The following is a 16,635-nucleotide window of genomic DNA, read 5'->3' as shown; positions in this document are numbered from 1 at the left end:
ATCGTCACGCCATTATTTTTGTCAAATATTAACGATCAATGACTTGATTGATATAACTTACTAATTTAATTAAAATAAAATAGTTCAGTGCTGGTAAAAATATAAGCAATCATGTAGTTTAAAACTATCTAGGCATTTTATCTAAATTTTAGTTAGGCGATTAACTTATATTTTAATTCTTTGTTATTTTCGAGTTAAATTGGACTTCACTCTTATCATAATGCATTCAACAACATATCCACTTTAAAACTTACACCATAAAACAACTTATCATAAGGCATTTCATAATTCGGAGGTCTCTTGCAGAAGCTGCTCTCAACCTGGTGTTGGGGGTAGCCTACTATCTTACCTCCCCTTACCCTATATATATATGGGAAAAAGGGACAACCATTGTTTGTTTACATTTTTAGTATTAACTGAGAATGTTTTAACCTTTTTACTGTATAACTGACTCTCGATATTAGCTTTGATCCTGATGTTTAATAAAAACTAGATGATGAAAATCCAATTATGCTCAAGTTAAACGAATGATGATAATTAAATTTATTTAACGAGCTTTTTCGTATCAGATATTTTTAAATCACCTAAAAATAATTTCAAAATTGTTAACTTGACAAATGAATGATGTGTGAGTTGAGTTCACATGGACTACTCTTGGGTCATGTCGATATGCAATGTACATGTGTATTTTTTAATTAATAAAATATTTGTATATGCTTTTTTATGCAAATTGAACTTTTTAAGTTTCATGTTTGCATGTGTGAGTTCTTATAAGTTCTATGATTTATGTAAAAAAAATTGTACAAATTGGTCTTGAGTATCCAACGATGACCCAATCCGATTATTTTGCGTACCTAACTTGTGAGTATGAATGTAAATAAGACGAGTCAAATCGTGAACTACTCGAGATTGTCTTTCAGATCGACTCGATCAAAGCTTGATAAATACTTGATTCGAATAGACTTGACTCAAGCTCGACTCGAGTTCTAAACAAACCAAAACGAGCTACTTCATACTTAACTCGAAAAGTTCACGAACTACTCGAAAAAAATAATATATTATTTAAAAAAAGATAAATTATTAATAATATTCATATTTATGTGTGTGATTTTTTTAAAAATATAATATAAATGAATTTAAGATTCAGGTTCAAGTTTGAGCTTTAACCTGATTAAGTTTAAGATTTTTTTTATTTTATTTTGAGCTTTTTCGAGTTTCAATTCATGGTTTCAAGTTCGAGTCGAGTTTGAAAATTTTAAACTCGTGAGTTTTTGAGTCAAATCAAGCTCCATTTCAAAAATTTTGAATCGAGTTGAACTCAATAATATTCAAGTTCAACTAGACTCGTTTACAGCTCTTCTTGTAAGTACTTGATCTTCACGGGTTGAGACACATATTGTTTCTTTTTACTACCCGAAGGATAAGGTACCCGATTATAAATGAACCGAGATTAGTTTTTGCTTAAAATCAAAGGACTTGATTGCAATTTACCTACAAAATGTTATTTTTCATTTGAACCCATCCAATCTACGGAGGCTAACCGACAACCTGAACAATGCAGCAGACAAATCTGGAAAAAGCTTAAGTGTAGGAGAAACGGTGTCGTTTAGACTGCTTCCTTAAAAATACTTTTGTTGTCAAAAGTACCTACTAACGATTGGCTTTAATAATCCACTCCTAAATCATTGGCGCGTGCAAACCAACTAGGAACCTTAATATCATCACTTCGTGTTTTTTATTATTTATTTTTAAGGTTATTTTATATTTATTGGGAAACTATGTAAATAATCCCTTTTGTTTAGGGTATGTTTGACTTTGGTTATCAATTTAAAAAGAGAAAATAATCTCAGTGACCGAAAGTGTCTTATAATATACGATTTTAATAAAAAAATTTTGGATTTGCTAAAATGACCAACAAAATCGTAACACGAACTCCAATTTCGTAGTTCAGTTTCCAAAATCGCAGCGTGAATAGTAAAAATCGCAACGTGAATAGTAAAAAGTGCAATGTGAATAGTAAAATCTCAATATGAATAGTAAAATCGTAACGTGAATTTAGAAAATCGTAAAATCGCGTTGCGAATTTCAAATGGTAACTCTCTGCTTTTAGACTGGGATTTTAAGTGGAAAATAAAACTTATCTACATGTGTACATGAATCAACTTTTTCTTAATATAATTCAAAATTTAATTTTTTAAATGTATTCATTAGTCTGAGTTAAGGATTCTTTCAAATTTCAAAATTTAATTAATTGAATTTATAATAATTTGTAATGAAAATTGAAAAATGAAATAGATTTGTTGTTCATTTATATATATATTTTTTCAAATGTACGAATATTTTTTATAAAAATTATTTATGTACTTTTCCAACAAACTATTATAGATGGATGATAAGAGATAATTTATATATAGATTCATTGCGATTTTACTATTCACGTTGCAATTTTACTATTCACGTTGTGATTTTACTATTCACGTTGTGAAATTGGAGTTCGCGTTGCGAATTTGACTTTTGTGTTGTGAATTTGACTATCGCGTTGCGAATTTGGAAAATCGCAACGCTGGAAAATCGCAATGCGATTTACATATTCACGTTGCGAAATTGGAAACTGGGTTGCGAATTTGTTGGTCATTTTGGTAAATCCAAAAAAAGTTGGTTAAAATCGTATATTATAAGGCATTTTCGGTCACTGAAGTTATTTTCTCATTTAAAAATTAAGAGTAAATTGTTTCTAACATTATCAGTTCGTTTGGTTAAAGTCCCTTTACCGTTAACCCTTAATGAATATCTAACATAGCTAAGGGAATAAAATTGAATGGGAGTTAACGGTTGAAAGACTAAAATCGAATGAATTGGTAACGTTAGGAACTAAAATCAAACGGATCGTTAATATTAGAGACCATGTACCCTTAATTTTTAAATTGATGACTAAAGTCAGACCGAAAATAATGGGGACTATTCGCATAGTTTACCCTAAAATTCATTGATTTAAATAGCGAGGGAATTCAATCAGTGTAACTAAGCCTAAAAAGGCGTTCCGAAATTTTATTATTTTCCTCCGCAGATCATTTCAGCTCAAATCCGAAGCCCTAATTTCTTTTTTATTTTTTATCATCGGAAATGGGATTATGGGAAGCTTTTCTCAATTGGCTTCGAAGGTAAGTTCTCTTCCTTGTTTTTTAATGCGAAACAAAAGTGAAAATTTTAAGAAATTATTTTTTTTAATCTTAAAGTTGTAATATAACTTAGGCTAATGTCTTGCGAGAAAAATGAAAATGTGATTGCTTATATTCGTTCTTCACTTATTTTGTTACTGATTTCGGTTTATAATTTTATTAATTTGATAGTTAATAGTTTGATTAAGTACATAAATGTGTGGAACCAGTACGGTGAAGTTGTGGATTTTTTTTATATAAGTTTTTTAATGGGATTATTTTCCCTTTTAACGAGGCTATGTTTTGATGCTAAGAACATCCACTTACATACGTATGGTTGTGATTAAAAGACCAGATTCGAAGTTTTTTTTCTTTTTTCTTTTTTTCTTTTGTGATAGTTGGTTGATGGATAATTAAATTTTGTCCAAACATTGCTGCCTAGATAGTTCATAGATTGTTCGCTAGCTAGCTACACTGTTGGAGTGCTTGAATTTGGTAACCTGTAAAAGATTGCGAGGAGAAGATGTTTTTCTCATCTATGCTCAAGGTGTTTGGGCATGCTTTTATACTGGATTTCTGTTTATGTGTTTTTGTGGAGGTATTATGTCGATTATTGCACGGAATTTTGTTTCTTTGGCACTGCATTTAGGAAAGTGATAATTTCAGCTAGTAGCAACCGCAACAGCTTCAGGGGAGCAAGAGTGTTGGGTTGTCTTGTTGCTGCATTCGAGATAATGATATCTGGTTACAGTGAGATCATCTAAGTGATCACTGTAGTGTTATGTGCGGATTTGGACAGTGCACACAAATGGGAGAATTAAACAAGGGGCAGGGCTATCCTAGAGTAGTCTTCATCGAGGTCTTGCTGGTTTTTTGCAGTGTATTTTTCAGTGGTGATAATTAACCAATTAACTAACCGAGTTATCCTGTGCGAGTGAGGAATAAAACCAACCATCAACATCCCACTTTTGATGTTGTACGGAACTAGGTAAAATGGAAGCGGTCCATCACTAACCTAAAAAGTGCTCTTAACTGCCCTAGCCCAACATCATTGAACTCGTTACACTGACTGAAGAACTCGAATTTGAAATAGGAAGTGTTTTGTAAGTGTTCTTTTTTCTTTTTGATTGGGAGGGGATTGTCCAAACTAGCAAGCTGCCAAGTCTTGAATTACACAAACAACAAGGGATTGCATTATAATTTTAAAAGAGCTCTCAATTTGTATTCTGTTTTTTGCATATTAATCCAATCTATTTGAATTAAATGTCCTGCATGGTCATTCTTATTTTCTTTCTCCTTGTAGTCTCTTTTTCAAGCAAGAAATGGAGTTATCTTTAATAGGCCTCCAGAATGCCGGAAAGACATCCCTTGTTAATGTCATTGCTGTAAGTGCATTTATGTGAGATATCATTTTTTCCTTTCATTTGGTTAGCATCTTGTCTCTTTTAGCTTGGTCCTGACAGCTTGACTTCTTTTTCCGCATCTTATTTCAAGACTGGTGGATATAGTGAAGATATGATACCAACGGTAAGTCACATGGCAAAGAACCAATATGAAAAATTATTCCTGAGAATGTTAATTCACTTGCAACAAGTTTTTGTTTTCATTTTATTTTGTTTCTTGTAATTTTCTTTATGTTTGCAGGTAGGGTTTAATATGAGGAAGGTAACTAAAGGAAATGTCACAATAAAGTTATGGGATCTTGGGGGTCAACCAAGGTTCCGGAGTATGTGGGAGAGATACTGCCGTGCTGTTTCGGCTATCGTGTATGCAGTTCATACTTTTTAGCTAATATTTTTCTCGTTATAGCATGAACTTGGAACACGTCATTAAATTTTTCTATGATATGCATGTTCAAGTATGTGATAGATTAGGAAAAAACGAAAAGCCAATGTAACTTGGGTGGTCCTTCAAGTTCTTAATATGCTAGGGAACATCCACTTCGTACCTTCCGAGTGATTTATGTTCTATCTTCGGGATAACCATGTTAAACTAAAAGCACAAGTGAATTGTTAGGTAAAAAAAAAGGGGAAATTAGAAAGAAAAACGCTGCTATGTATATGCTACAATTGTAAATATGCAAGTATAAATCCGAATATCTAATTGAAGGAAATAAAAAGGTGGGAAATTATCTTCATAAATTCTGGTTCACTACTATGCTTATATCTTAGCATGACCTTAAACACGGAGTTACCGGTTATTCTAATTTTCTTTCGTCATTCGTCTACTGATTGTTGTAATTTCCTACGCACAATTCGCTTTGCAAATTAAGAATGTAAACGGCATAGATTGATAAATGCTATATTAGCCGGATAGAAAATACTTGATTTGCACCATCATGTTGTCTTCCGTATTTATGGTCAACTAGTTCTTACTGCAATTTTCTGCAATCTACAGCTATGTCGTTGATGCTGCTGATTCTGATAACTTATCCGTCTCGAGAAGAGAACTCCATGACCTGTTAGGTAAATCCTTACTGAATGGTATTCCCCTGCTGGTACTTGGAAACAAGATCGACAAACCAGAAGCCTTGTCCAAGGAAAATTTGACAGAGCAAATGTAAGTAAAATAATTAAACTCTAAAATCTTCATTTTAGCCCGATATAACCAATCCGACGGTCACTAATTCGTTGAAAACTTGTCCTTGATGTTATGCAGGGGGCTGAAGTCTATTACGGACAGAGAAGTTTGCTGCTATATGATTTCATGCAAGAATTCAACCAACATCGATACGGTGATCGATTGGCTTGTGAAGCATTCAAAATCAAAAAATTGAACCCTCAAAATTTCACTTTGCTGTCTTTGTTGTCTTTCTAACAAGGTTTGTCCGTGGCTGGGACCATGGTCTTAATTTTCCAACTTGGCTTGAATCATTGGTATTATATATATATATAGTTTGGTGGGTGAGTGGGGCATAAATTTGTTTAATCTTGTTTCATGTACAGAATATTGAGTTGTAAACAACTGAACATGGTAAACCGTTTCGTCGTTTTGAATCAAATAAAAGCCTTTTGGATGATATTTTTCCCTTATGGATTTTCTACTTGTAATTAAAAGATTATATTTGTAATCAAAAAAATATTGGGAACAAGTGACGTGCTTTCTTCTTTGGCATGTTAAAATTGGTTATTATATATATGTTTTTAAAGATATTAAATAGTTAAAGTAAAATCCCCATACTATTAGATTTTTTTTGTTGAAAATATTAGATATTATAATTTTATATATAATACAGTCGTGCTATGTGAACAAATGATTAATTAAAAATAATATAATGTGTAACTAAAAATGGCAAATTATCTTATTGGTCATTAAATTTTGGAACCAATTCTATTTCAATCGCTGAATAACATTAAATCATTAAATTAAATTCGATATTTAATTTGTGGTTGATAAAATTGTATATAATTTTTTTGAGTAATATGAGGTGATTATAAAGTAGTATTTGTTTAGAGATTTCTTAACCTATTGACAATATATATATATATACACCCTGTAACGTTGTTGCTCAAACTCATGACCTTTAGGAAAATCAACATTCTCTTTTATCAGTGAAACCGATTGACTCAATTTTATATATAATTTGAATAGAAACCACTAATCTTATTAAAAAAGTGAATATTTAAAATTAAGACTTTATAACTATCCTCGTAAACTAAATACATAATTTAGACATTTTCTATAACATTAAAACTAGTCACTTCAGATCACATAAGGACCATATATGGAAAAGATTAAAGACCCAACCAAAAGGCTCAAAAAAAAATAGATACAAACAAAACTAAATGCTTTGACAAACAAATCACAAAAGGGATTAAGTTATTGAAAAATCACTGAGAACTACAAATCAAAGCCGAGTGTCGTGAAAAACTATCCACCAACGCAAATTCGTGTATCCAAATTCAATCCGAGAGTTGATAGCAGAGAATATCAACAAGATACAAATAAGTGTTATCTTGATCAATTATGACGTCGTCAAATCCAACCATGAGATATAAAATAAAACGAACAACAAAAAAACCGAGAAAAAAGACAAAAAACTTGCAACAAAAATATAGAAAAATGTATCACAAATTATTCTTATTAAAAAATTTAAAAAAATAAAGAGGAAAGAGAATCAACTGTCGGCAACCGACATCAAAATTAATGTCTAATTAAAAAATAAAAAAATTGATAATTAATTTTTAACGTAACTAAAAATTTTGTCGTTATCCCATAAATTACGGGGCTTCCACTGTGGAGTCCATTTTGAGCTTAGTAAATTCACTTGAAATAAAGCGAAAAATAACTCCAAAGCAAATTCAATATACTAATTCCTTTTCCCCTTCTATTTTCCGGTTATCCAAACGGCTTGTCAACTCCTCAGAAACAAACCTGTTATCGCCTATATATAAGTTGCTGCTATGGAGCTTGACGACTCTCCAGTTATTATCTATATACAGTTCTCTAGCTCTTGCGGATTTTGGCTCCACGGTAAGTAAAAGTTTCACGCCAGATGAGTTTTCAATTTCCACTTTTTTCAGAGTATATTTAATGTTTTGCATTTACTCTGAATTATATATTGTGAAGCGAGAATTTATTCTTCTTCTCATTACTTGCATAGGGTAACATGTCAGCAATTAATAAAATAGCAGAAGTAGGTATACTGATAACTTTTTATGTATTATTTATTTTTGGTACTCACCATTTAGGTATCTTGCCAGAATACAAATTAATCTGAACTTGAGTAAGTATTATAATATTATGCAGTGTGCACTTAATTGAAGTTGAATTTGTACCGGATTCTTATGATCGATTATTTCAAGTTGTAGAAATTGGGGAAGTTAAAAGAAGGAATTGAACGTATTCCGAGAATTGAAATCGGGACCTCTTTCAACCTAAGCTATATAATCATTCAGAGTATATCGAAGTTCCCATTTCTTATGTTTAATAGTCAGTTTTTAGTTATTAGATCTTTTATTCAAAGTCTTTATAAACTTTAATGACCAAATATGATTACTGTTTAGCAAGTTGTTAGAGTGCTGCCTGACTGCTTATAATAGCTAGTTTAAAGATCACGTTGGATAATCAGTTCCACTGTCCCCTGTTCATTAAACGTTGTCTCTGGATAGACTTCTGCGTGCAGGACTCTGTAAACTGAATGCCGAATTCTTTTGTTGATAAAATAGGTATATGTGCTATCTACTTTGGCTACTAAAGCCATTTGGTAATTCTACTAAGGATCCTGCATGATCCATCTTTGACCAGGTGCTTTTTGCACCTTTGCAAGGGCCAGGCCTTACTGTCTAGTGTGACCATTTCTTTTATTCAATCAGAAAGTAGAGAAATACTAGCATGGGACCACATTAGAATGGTACAAAAAAATATTTCTTTTAAAGATGACTTTAGGCTAGATTACTCTTGGCTAGTGTTTAAAAATGGCAACAGAGAAGGATGCTAAAAGGAAAAGGGACTGGGGCATTCCGAGAATCGAACTCGGGACCTCTCGCACCCAAAGCGAGAATCATACCACTAGACCAAATGCCCATCCATATCTGATGTTTTATGCAACATCTCTTTTACTTTCAAGCTTTTTGCTTCAAGATTCTGCTAAACATTCATGTCTAGCTTCTCACTTGTTAGCAAGTTATTCTGCTGTTAGAATACTAGCTGAGTTCTTAAACTAGTGGTTTTTGATATGTTCTTATTGGAATACATAGGAAGTTCTTGACTGATCAGTAAACTGAATCCTGAAGTCCATTATGATGCAATATGCAGAGGTGCTATCTACTTTAGCTGCTTAAGCTGTTTTGTAATTCTAGTTAGAATTCTGAAATGAATCCTGCCTTGATGACGTTCTGCGCCTTTGTAAGGCTCTGCCGCTCTGTTTAATATTGTCATTGCACAAAAAACATTTAAATGAGGTTTTATGTTGGTTAAAAGATAGACGATTGAGACTTCTCTTTCACATGTTTTTCTTGCGGTAAACATTTTATTCATCAAAGTATTTAAGATCTGCTCCTCAAAGGTCCCTTGACTACATGCTTGTTGTACGTGATTCCTTCCTTTGGCAGGGTTAAGGCAGGTCTTTTATATCTGAAGACTTTTAGATCAAACGTAAACAGAATTGGTTGCCCTTTGCTGGACAAGTTTATATCCGAATGCAGGTACTTTGAAGTTTGAAGAAAACGAAAAGTCGGATTTTTAGACATGCTCTTCAAATACATATTCTTCTGTTTATCGGGTGCCCTTTGCTCAAGGACAGATTTTCATTTTCGGATGACTATAAGATTGAAGGTACAAGAAAGAAGCTCTTGACAACAGCAGAATTTCTTTTTATTTAACTGTCTGCAAAGGTATCTTGTCAGGAACCAAATGGATCTGAAGGTATCAGACCTCTATATTATTTTACTGGTAAAGTTGACTTCGCATCAGATTCTTTGATTATACACAGGGAAAAAAACTAAAATGCAGGGGAAAAAAACTAAAATGCAACAGAGGCGGGGCATTCCGAGAATTGAACTCGGGACCTCTCGCACCCTAAGCGAGAATCATACCACTAGACCAAATGCCCTACCTTAGCCATTAACGTGTTTTGTGATTAAACTAGTTTGTACTTTATTTTTAGGTATGCACACTATGTGACAAACTTAGAATACATGGCTTAGAGCCATAAAGTGGTATAAAAGCGCACAAACCAACTTACCTCAATGATTAAAGAAATTGTTATTGTTCCTAGAGGACATGGGTTCGAACACCAACGACTATAAGGGTGATTGAGCGTTCATTGTCAAATGATTAAGAGTAATTAGAACATATACAACTTTATAATCATCTTTAGCTTAATAAAAAAAAGGCATAAAGGCAAGCTAACAAGACAGTTGGGCTATTATGCATTTGAATTTAAGGAAACTAAAGAGAAACAAGAAGTGGGGCATTCCAAGAATTAGCTTAGAACCTCTAGCATCCACCAGACCAATTGCTCAATCTCGATACTAACCATGTCTAGTAACGAAGCTAGTTTATACAATTTTAAATTTAGATATGCAAGTTCTGCAACAAACTTCTAATACATAGCAATAGAATATTGCCATAAAGATAAGCTTATAGTACAATTAGGCAGCTATGTAGATTTTTTTTTAGAAAATACCGTCTTTGTATTCCCTGCAGACCAAATATTGACTGGTTATGGCAGGTCTAATGTTTCCCGATGCTACGATATTACAGTTAAGGCAATAGCTTACCCACCTTGGAAAGCAACCTTTTTTATATACTTTATCGAGAACTGATTAAGATGAAGTCTAAACTTTTGATTTATGGCTATATTCTTTTGGTTGGTTTTTTCTTCAAAACAAGATTTACTATTATTTTCTTGTAGAAATAAATCATATATATCTGCTTTAACAACTAGAATTAGGATGTCAGCAAACCAAGGGAAGAACAACATATATATTTTGATTAGGAAGAGAACAACATATGTATTATTAGGTTCACATATGGGAAAGAAATATGGGGGAGTTAGAAACACGAAATCAAAAAGGAAGGGCCCAACCGGGTTCGAACCGGTGACCTCTTGATCTGCAGTCAAATGCTCTACCACTGAGCTATGGACCCGTTTGACTTTTGTGTATAAAAAAGCAAAAAGGAATCCCGAGGGCATAAAAATGGTGCTAGGAAAATTAAATTTTAAAAATACAGATCCAAAAATCAGGTTCAGTAACGTTTTAATGAGCTAAGGGGCATTTCGAGAATTTTACTCGAGACTTCTCACACCCAAAGCGAGAATCATACCACTAGACCAAATGCCCACCTTTAATGCATGTAACAACCCTTCTCTAAATTGTAAGGTATTCTGCTGTCAGAGGACTAGCTTAGTTCTTAAAATAGTGGTTTAAATATGTTCTTATTCGACACGTAGGCAGTTCTAGACTGATCATTAGATGTTGTGTAGGACTAACTTTTTGTTTGTGGGGCTCTGCAACTGAACCTTAAAGTCTATAATGTTGGAATATATTAGAGGTGCTAAACCCTTTTTGAAGTTCTAGTTAGGAATCCTGAAATGAACCCTACCTTGACAAGAATTAAATGGGTAGTCTTGCATTTTGCATCTTGATTGCAACTAAGATCAACTTTTCGATTTTTCGTGGATGGAGTTCTTGAAAATATAGGTTGGTTTAGTTTAATACATTGCATCGATATATCTTCTGTACTCATGAGTCGATTATAATCTCATCTCTCAAATTTGGTTGGTATTAATCTATATATATTGAAAGTGTAGTTGGTTGATTAGTACTTCTATAGCAAAAAAATTCTTAGCCTAGTTGAAAGATATTAGTACTTGGTTCTGCTGTAAACTGGTTACTTTCTCGATAGTGACCATAAGACAAATGCAGCTTGCAGTTAAAGTTTTCATAAACCTTGAATGAATTGAAAAGAGAAAGGGAAATTTTCACATTGTTTTCTCATATTTTAATTTAAGGTTTAATCTTCTTTTCTCACAACTTTTAAAATATAGTGTTTTCTGGTGGATCAACAATGTTCAAAGACTGCCACAGAATGCTGCAGTGGGATCTGATAAAGATTGTGGATGCTCGAGTAGTTGCTCCGTTTTCATCCCATCAACATTTAAGAAAAGCTCATTGCTAATCTACTTTTGGGTCTTCACCTTCTGGGCACTGTTGGATTAAAATCCATAATTATGGGTACATATTTTTAATGTATATTGTTATAATAAAATATGACATAAATTAAGATATCAATTATGTTATAAAGTTATAAGGTATTAGAAGTGTCATGGAAATAAAAAGTGTAGATACAGTTGTATTTATAATTCGATGAGGGGCAGAGCTATAAGTGCAAGCAATAATTGATTCTTAAATAAGCAATATAAGGGGGTTATGGTCCCCAAGAAATAAATCGATCCTCGTATTTTCCCTTACCCCGTCAGATAGTTTATACTTAAGAAAACTCTATCTTCTTAGAAGATCACAACCAAGAGAGATCCAAAGATTTCAACCGATTAATTCGGATACGCTTCCGCATCTAGTATTTTATTCTTGTTGATTTAACATTACTAGATTTTGGTTATTTCCATATTTATCATTATAGTTTGGTTTTAACAGGCACAAGCTGTGGAACTTAATGTAATCAATCATCCTATCCAAAGATTTGCAGTGTGGTTTAGTGGTTCTCTACTTGCATCAACGCCTGAATTTTTTGTGGTATGGATTTCTAAACTCCTATTTTACTCGTGTTTTCAATACAGGCCGCTGAATGGCATTGAGTTTGGCTTTACGAATTTTAACTGTGTGTTATTCAAGTTCGTTGGTATTATGGCTTTGTGTTTTTCAGCTTCTGAAGTGGTATCATTGATGTAGGGAAACCTTATTTGTTCCATAATTTTCCATTACCTTCTAGTTTGTTTGGTGATTCAATGCTGAAATATGTGGAGCCTTTGCTCTAGATATTCAAATGTTGTTCATGTATAATATTAATGATGAATGATCCCAATAAGCTTATAAACAAGGTTTAATCTACGTAGATCTTGATCCCAGACTATCGTCATTCTTCAACGGTGTTATACCATCGTCGACATTATTCTTTCAGTAGGTTTTGAAGTTTGAATACTTTAATGCAGACTATATAAAAAGTCACACTTATCTTTGAATATTGACTAAAGAAGAAAAAGAATTGGTCTCTTGCTCTTTCGTTGCTTTGTTAAATACATAGAATATATGAATTTTGTGGTGTAAATGAACAGTGACTAGTGGTGTAAATGAAGATAACATTCGGTGAACTGTTCGTAAATCGTTCGTATAACATTCATTTATTAAGTTAAATAAAGAGTATGAACAAAAAAATTTATGTTCATTTAATGAACGAACGAACACGAACAAAGGGGTGTTCGATTCGTCTATGTTCACGAACAAGTTTGTTTATTTTTGTTCATGAATAAACTCATTTGTTTGGTTTTCCTTTTCTTTTCTTTCTTTTACATTTTAAATATTGGTGAAGGTAATGACTAAATTGAATACATGATAAAAATTGAAATTTAAAATGCGAATTTTAAAGATTTTAAGCACTAGCGGTGTAAAGTTACCATTTTTTTAGATTGAAAGGGTTAAAACTAAAAATTAAACATATAAACGAACATTAAACAAACATTAAACGAATACATTCGTGAACAATAAATAAACAAACATTGAGACATTCAAAAATAAATAAACGAATACAAATATTAAAAATTTAAACGATCTGAATATGAATATGAACAGCTTCAAAATTAAAAAATTAAACAAGAACGCGAACGTAACCTTGTTTGTTCAAGCTCGATTCAGTTACACACCTATCAATGGCCTAGGAAGCCGAAGCAATGGGGGCCGTAAAAAGTGGTAAAGCTCGGACTATGATCAGAGCAATCAGGAAGCAACAACTCAGCCGAAGCACCAGGAAAAATGAACAAACCCTGGTTGCACCCGAGTCAGAAGTGTCCCTGAAAAAGGATGATCCACCGTGAATATCTTTAGTCAATGAATCTGCTTCAAAAACGGAGAAAACAATAGCAAAGAGTGAGCAAAAGACAGATAATAATTAGGTCAGGCAGCCCGAAATTCACTGCAGACCACATCCGTGAGAACAAATTGACCTATTAACATTACCACGACAAACAAATATAATCAGTTGATCTGTCTTATCTTTGTAAAAATGCAGATTTGCAGGGACACAACAGAAATGCAGGGCATGCGACAAGACTGTCTATTTGGTTGATAAGCTAACGGCTGATAATCGGGATTTTCACAAGGCTTGCTTCCGTTGCCACCATTGCAATGGCACTCTCAAGGTAAATATATTTTATATTAATGTATTTTAGACTTCGTGCAATTGAAGCACTACGTAATCGTGCATGGGCGACAGATATTGTCTGGATTCCACGTGGTGCTAATATGCTTGGAACTTCACAGCACTTTGAACTCATCATTCATGAAGCTCCAGCCCCCCTCCCCCCCAAAAAAAAATTCTATCCTTGATTTACTGTCTAAGGATGCAAACAACCATCTTGTAAACCTCGTTGAGGCTAGTAGTTAATTAGTTTTTCTCTCTTTTAATTAAAAAAAATGTATTTTAGACTAAAGGTTTATTTATATTGTGTTTTTTAAACGAAATTCCATTTTCATATAGCATAAATTATACATTTAGTATCTAGACTATCAATTTTGATCCGTTTTAAAACTTAAATTTCATTTTTTTCAAAATCATACATAAAGTTTAGTTTTTGTTTTTGTTTTTAGTACCAAAACTTAAGTCTTGAAATTTTTGAAAGTTTAGGTACCAAAACACGTTTAGTGCATAAACCATACTTAAGTTATGAAAAAAGAATGAAAGTTTAGGTACTAAAACAGACTCAAAACTGATAGTTTAGGTATTAAACACATCAAGTTTTTAACGATGGTGTATTAAAATGAAACAAAAAAAACGTTAGGTATGATTTTAAAAAAATTGAAAGTTTAAATACTAAAATGGATCAAAATTAATAGTTTAGATACTAAACGCGTAATTTACCCTTTCATTTGAGAAAAGGAATTGCATATATTGAAATTCGAAAATCATGTTTATGAGTGTTGTACTGTAGGTCACACTATGATCAACTCTTCAAGAGAACCGGCAGTCTTGACAAGAGTTTGAAGGTATATAAAATAAAATGGTAAAGTACATAAATGGTCCTTCAACTATAGCGTACTGCTTTATTATGTTCCTCAACTATTAAAAGTTACAAAATAGTCTTTTGACTATAGAGTGTTTCTTTGTTGAGTCCATAGACTGACACAAAATGATTATCAGACTATTCATATGCTCCAAACTTCTCATTTTTGTTAAAAAAATTGGCGATTGTTCGAGTTAGACGTTAACATTATAACTAAGATATGATAATCGTTTGATATTCTATGATCGAATTTTATCATATCACAGTTAACAAGTTAACGTTCAACTTAGATTGTCGTTAATTTTTTAACGGAAAAGGACGTGTTTAGAGCAATGAATAGTCGGGTGACCATTTTGTAACTTTTAATAGTTGAAGGACTCAACAAAGCCACATGTTATAGTTCAGATATGATAGTTTTTTTAGATTTTGAGATCAAATATCTCAGTCATCAGGTTAACATTCGGCTTAGATTGTCACCAATTTTTTAACGAAAAATGATGAGTTTGGAACATACTAAATAGTCGAGTGATTATTTTGTAACTTTTAATAGTCGAGATACTCAACAAAACAACACCTTATAGTCAAAGGACTATTTTATAACTTTTAATAGTAAATTGACTAAATAAAATATCACCCTATAGTTGGGGGACCATTTGTATACTTTACCCTATTATTTTACTTAAATCTGAAACTTGGCGATATATTTGACCTTTGAGCTATGGATCCAACATAGTGTACTGAAACTGTCGAAAGTGTTCGCTGGCACCAGAGAAAAATGCAAGGGCTGTGATAACAGTCTATCCAATTGAAAGGGTAAATAAGTTAATTAAAAACCCTTTTTTATTTTCTTTTAAGAATGCGAGTCGGATTATCCGTTCAGCTCGATAATGAATTCGGATTCGGAAATGAAATTTTTCTCTTGTTGTTGAAGGTTTCGGTTAATGGGACTTCATACCACAGGGGCTGCTTCAAGTGCTGACACGGAGGATGCACCATTAGTCCATCAAATTACGTACCACATGAAGGGAAGCTTTACTGCAAACATCACCATATCCAACTCTTCAAAGAGAAAGGAAACTACAGCCAACTGGAGACCGATCGCCCGACAAACTCCGTCAATACTTCGTCGACAGGAATTGTCACCGAATCGTAGACCACTTTATGCTCCGCTGATCGCAAGTCCAATCATCCATGTCACTTGCATTTTTGGAATAAGATTGGTGTACTTGTGAAAAAAAGAAGAAAAAAAATCGAATTTAACTCGATAAAAAAAGCTGAGTTTGAACAGTTCGATATTTATCTTGAAATTCAATTTTAAACTAAACAAACAAGCTTCATAAGCTGAATTTGAACAGTCTGTTCTTTGTCTCGTTAAGCTCAAACTTCTTATAAATTGAAGTTGACTAGATTAAACCTCTAATTAAGGATGGACATAGATCAAGTTGAGTCGGGTTTTTCGATCGACCCGACCCGAAAGACATACACTCTGAGTTGAACTTGACTTTTTTTTTAAATAAAATCTAAACCCGACCGAAATAATATTTTTATTCAATAATATGGATTTAATTAGAAAAAATAATATATGGAGGGTTGTTATTATAATTATCCCTAAATACATAAGATAAAATTATATTTTTTCTGATCGGATCTTATATTTTTACCCTAAATCCAAACTCAACCTGAACCCAAACATAATTGCTAAAATAATCCGATCCGATCGGGTCCGGACCTGTCAGGTTCGGATCCCATACCCATCCCTACCTCTAATCTTATAAAATCCAAGCAATGACATCAGTG

At 32.8% G+C, this 16,635-nt stretch overlaps 1 protein-coding gene, 3 non-coding genes and 1 pseudogene across 7 annotated transcripts; 2 read left to right on the top strand and 3 right to left on the bottom strand.

Annotated features, from left to right (window-relative positions):
• Positions 1-3,039: 3,039 nt before the first annotated feature.
• Positions 3,040-6,188, top strand: LOC120160268 (ADP-ribosylation factor-like protein 8a). Of its 4 annotated transcripts, none has more exons than XM_039170678.1 (6): positions 3,040-3,161; positions 4,462-4,543; positions 4,622-4,685; positions 4,803-4,924; positions 5,556-5,717; positions 5,817-6,188. In XM_039170678.1, exons 2-6 carry the CDS (start codon positions 4,509-4,511, stop codon positions 5,932-5,934), a joined length of 501 nt encoding a protein of 166 aa, XP_039026609.1. In that variant the 5' UTR covers positions 3,040-3,161; positions 4,462-4,508; the 3' UTR covers positions 5,935-6,188. The 4 variants fall into 4 exon arrangements, with proteins under 4 accessions (XP_039026609.1, XP_039026608.1, XP_039026612.1 ...); XM_039170677.1 differs by having other exon boundaries at positions 3,041-3,161; positions 4,653-4,685; XM_039170681.1 differs by lacking the exon at positions 3,040-3,161 and adding an exon at positions 3,640-3,705 and having other exon boundaries at positions 4,653-4,685.
• A 2,424-nt stretch (positions 6,189-8,612) lies between these two features.
• TRNAP-UGG lies at positions 8,613-8,684 on the bottom strand. Its single transcript has one exon. It is a non-coding gene; the product is annotated as a tRNA-Pro (tRNA).
• Positions 8,685-9,639: 955 nt separating this feature from the next.
• On the bottom strand, positions 9,640-9,711 carry TRNAP-AGG. The gene has a single exon. It is a non-coding gene; the product is annotated as a tRNA-Pro (tRNA).
• A 968-nt stretch (positions 9,712-10,679) lies between these two features.
• TRNAC-GCA lies at positions 10,680-10,751 on the bottom strand. The gene has a single exon. It is a non-coding gene; the product is annotated as a tRNA-Cys (tRNA).
• Positions 10,752-13,509: 2,758 nt separating this feature from the next.
• LOC120160566 lies at positions 13,510-15,991 on the top strand (annotated as a pseudogene).
• The last annotated feature ends 644 nt before the right edge of the window (positions 15,992-16,635 follow it).

This window comes from Hibiscus syriacus, unplaced genomic scaffold (genome assembly GCF_006381635.1).
Source record: "Hibiscus syriacus cultivar Baekdansim isolate YM2019G1 unplaced genomic scaffold, ASM638163v2 tig00111392_pilon, whole genome shotgun sequence".
NCBI lineage: Eukaryota > Viridiplantae > Streptophyta > Magnoliopsida > Malvales > Malvaceae > Hibiscus > Hibiscus syriacus.
Note: the sequence above shows the minus strand (reverse complement) of the source record. Positions and strands in the feature narration are given on the sequence as shown.

Bases quoted from the DNA above. Each gene is read 5' to 3' on its own strand.
- LOC120160268 (XM_039170677.1), top strand. From the start codon at position 3,124: ATGGGATTATGGGAAGCTTTTCTCAATTGGCTTCGAAG. The intron at 3,162-4,461 runs GTAAGTTCTCTT...TTCTCCTTGTAG, and splicing joins TTTCTCAATTGGCTTCGAAG to TCTCTTTTTCAAGCAAGAAA. The intron at 4,686-4,802 runs GTAAGTCACATG...TTATGTTTGCAG, and splicing joins GTGAAGATATGATACCAACG to GTAGGGTTTAATATGAGGAA.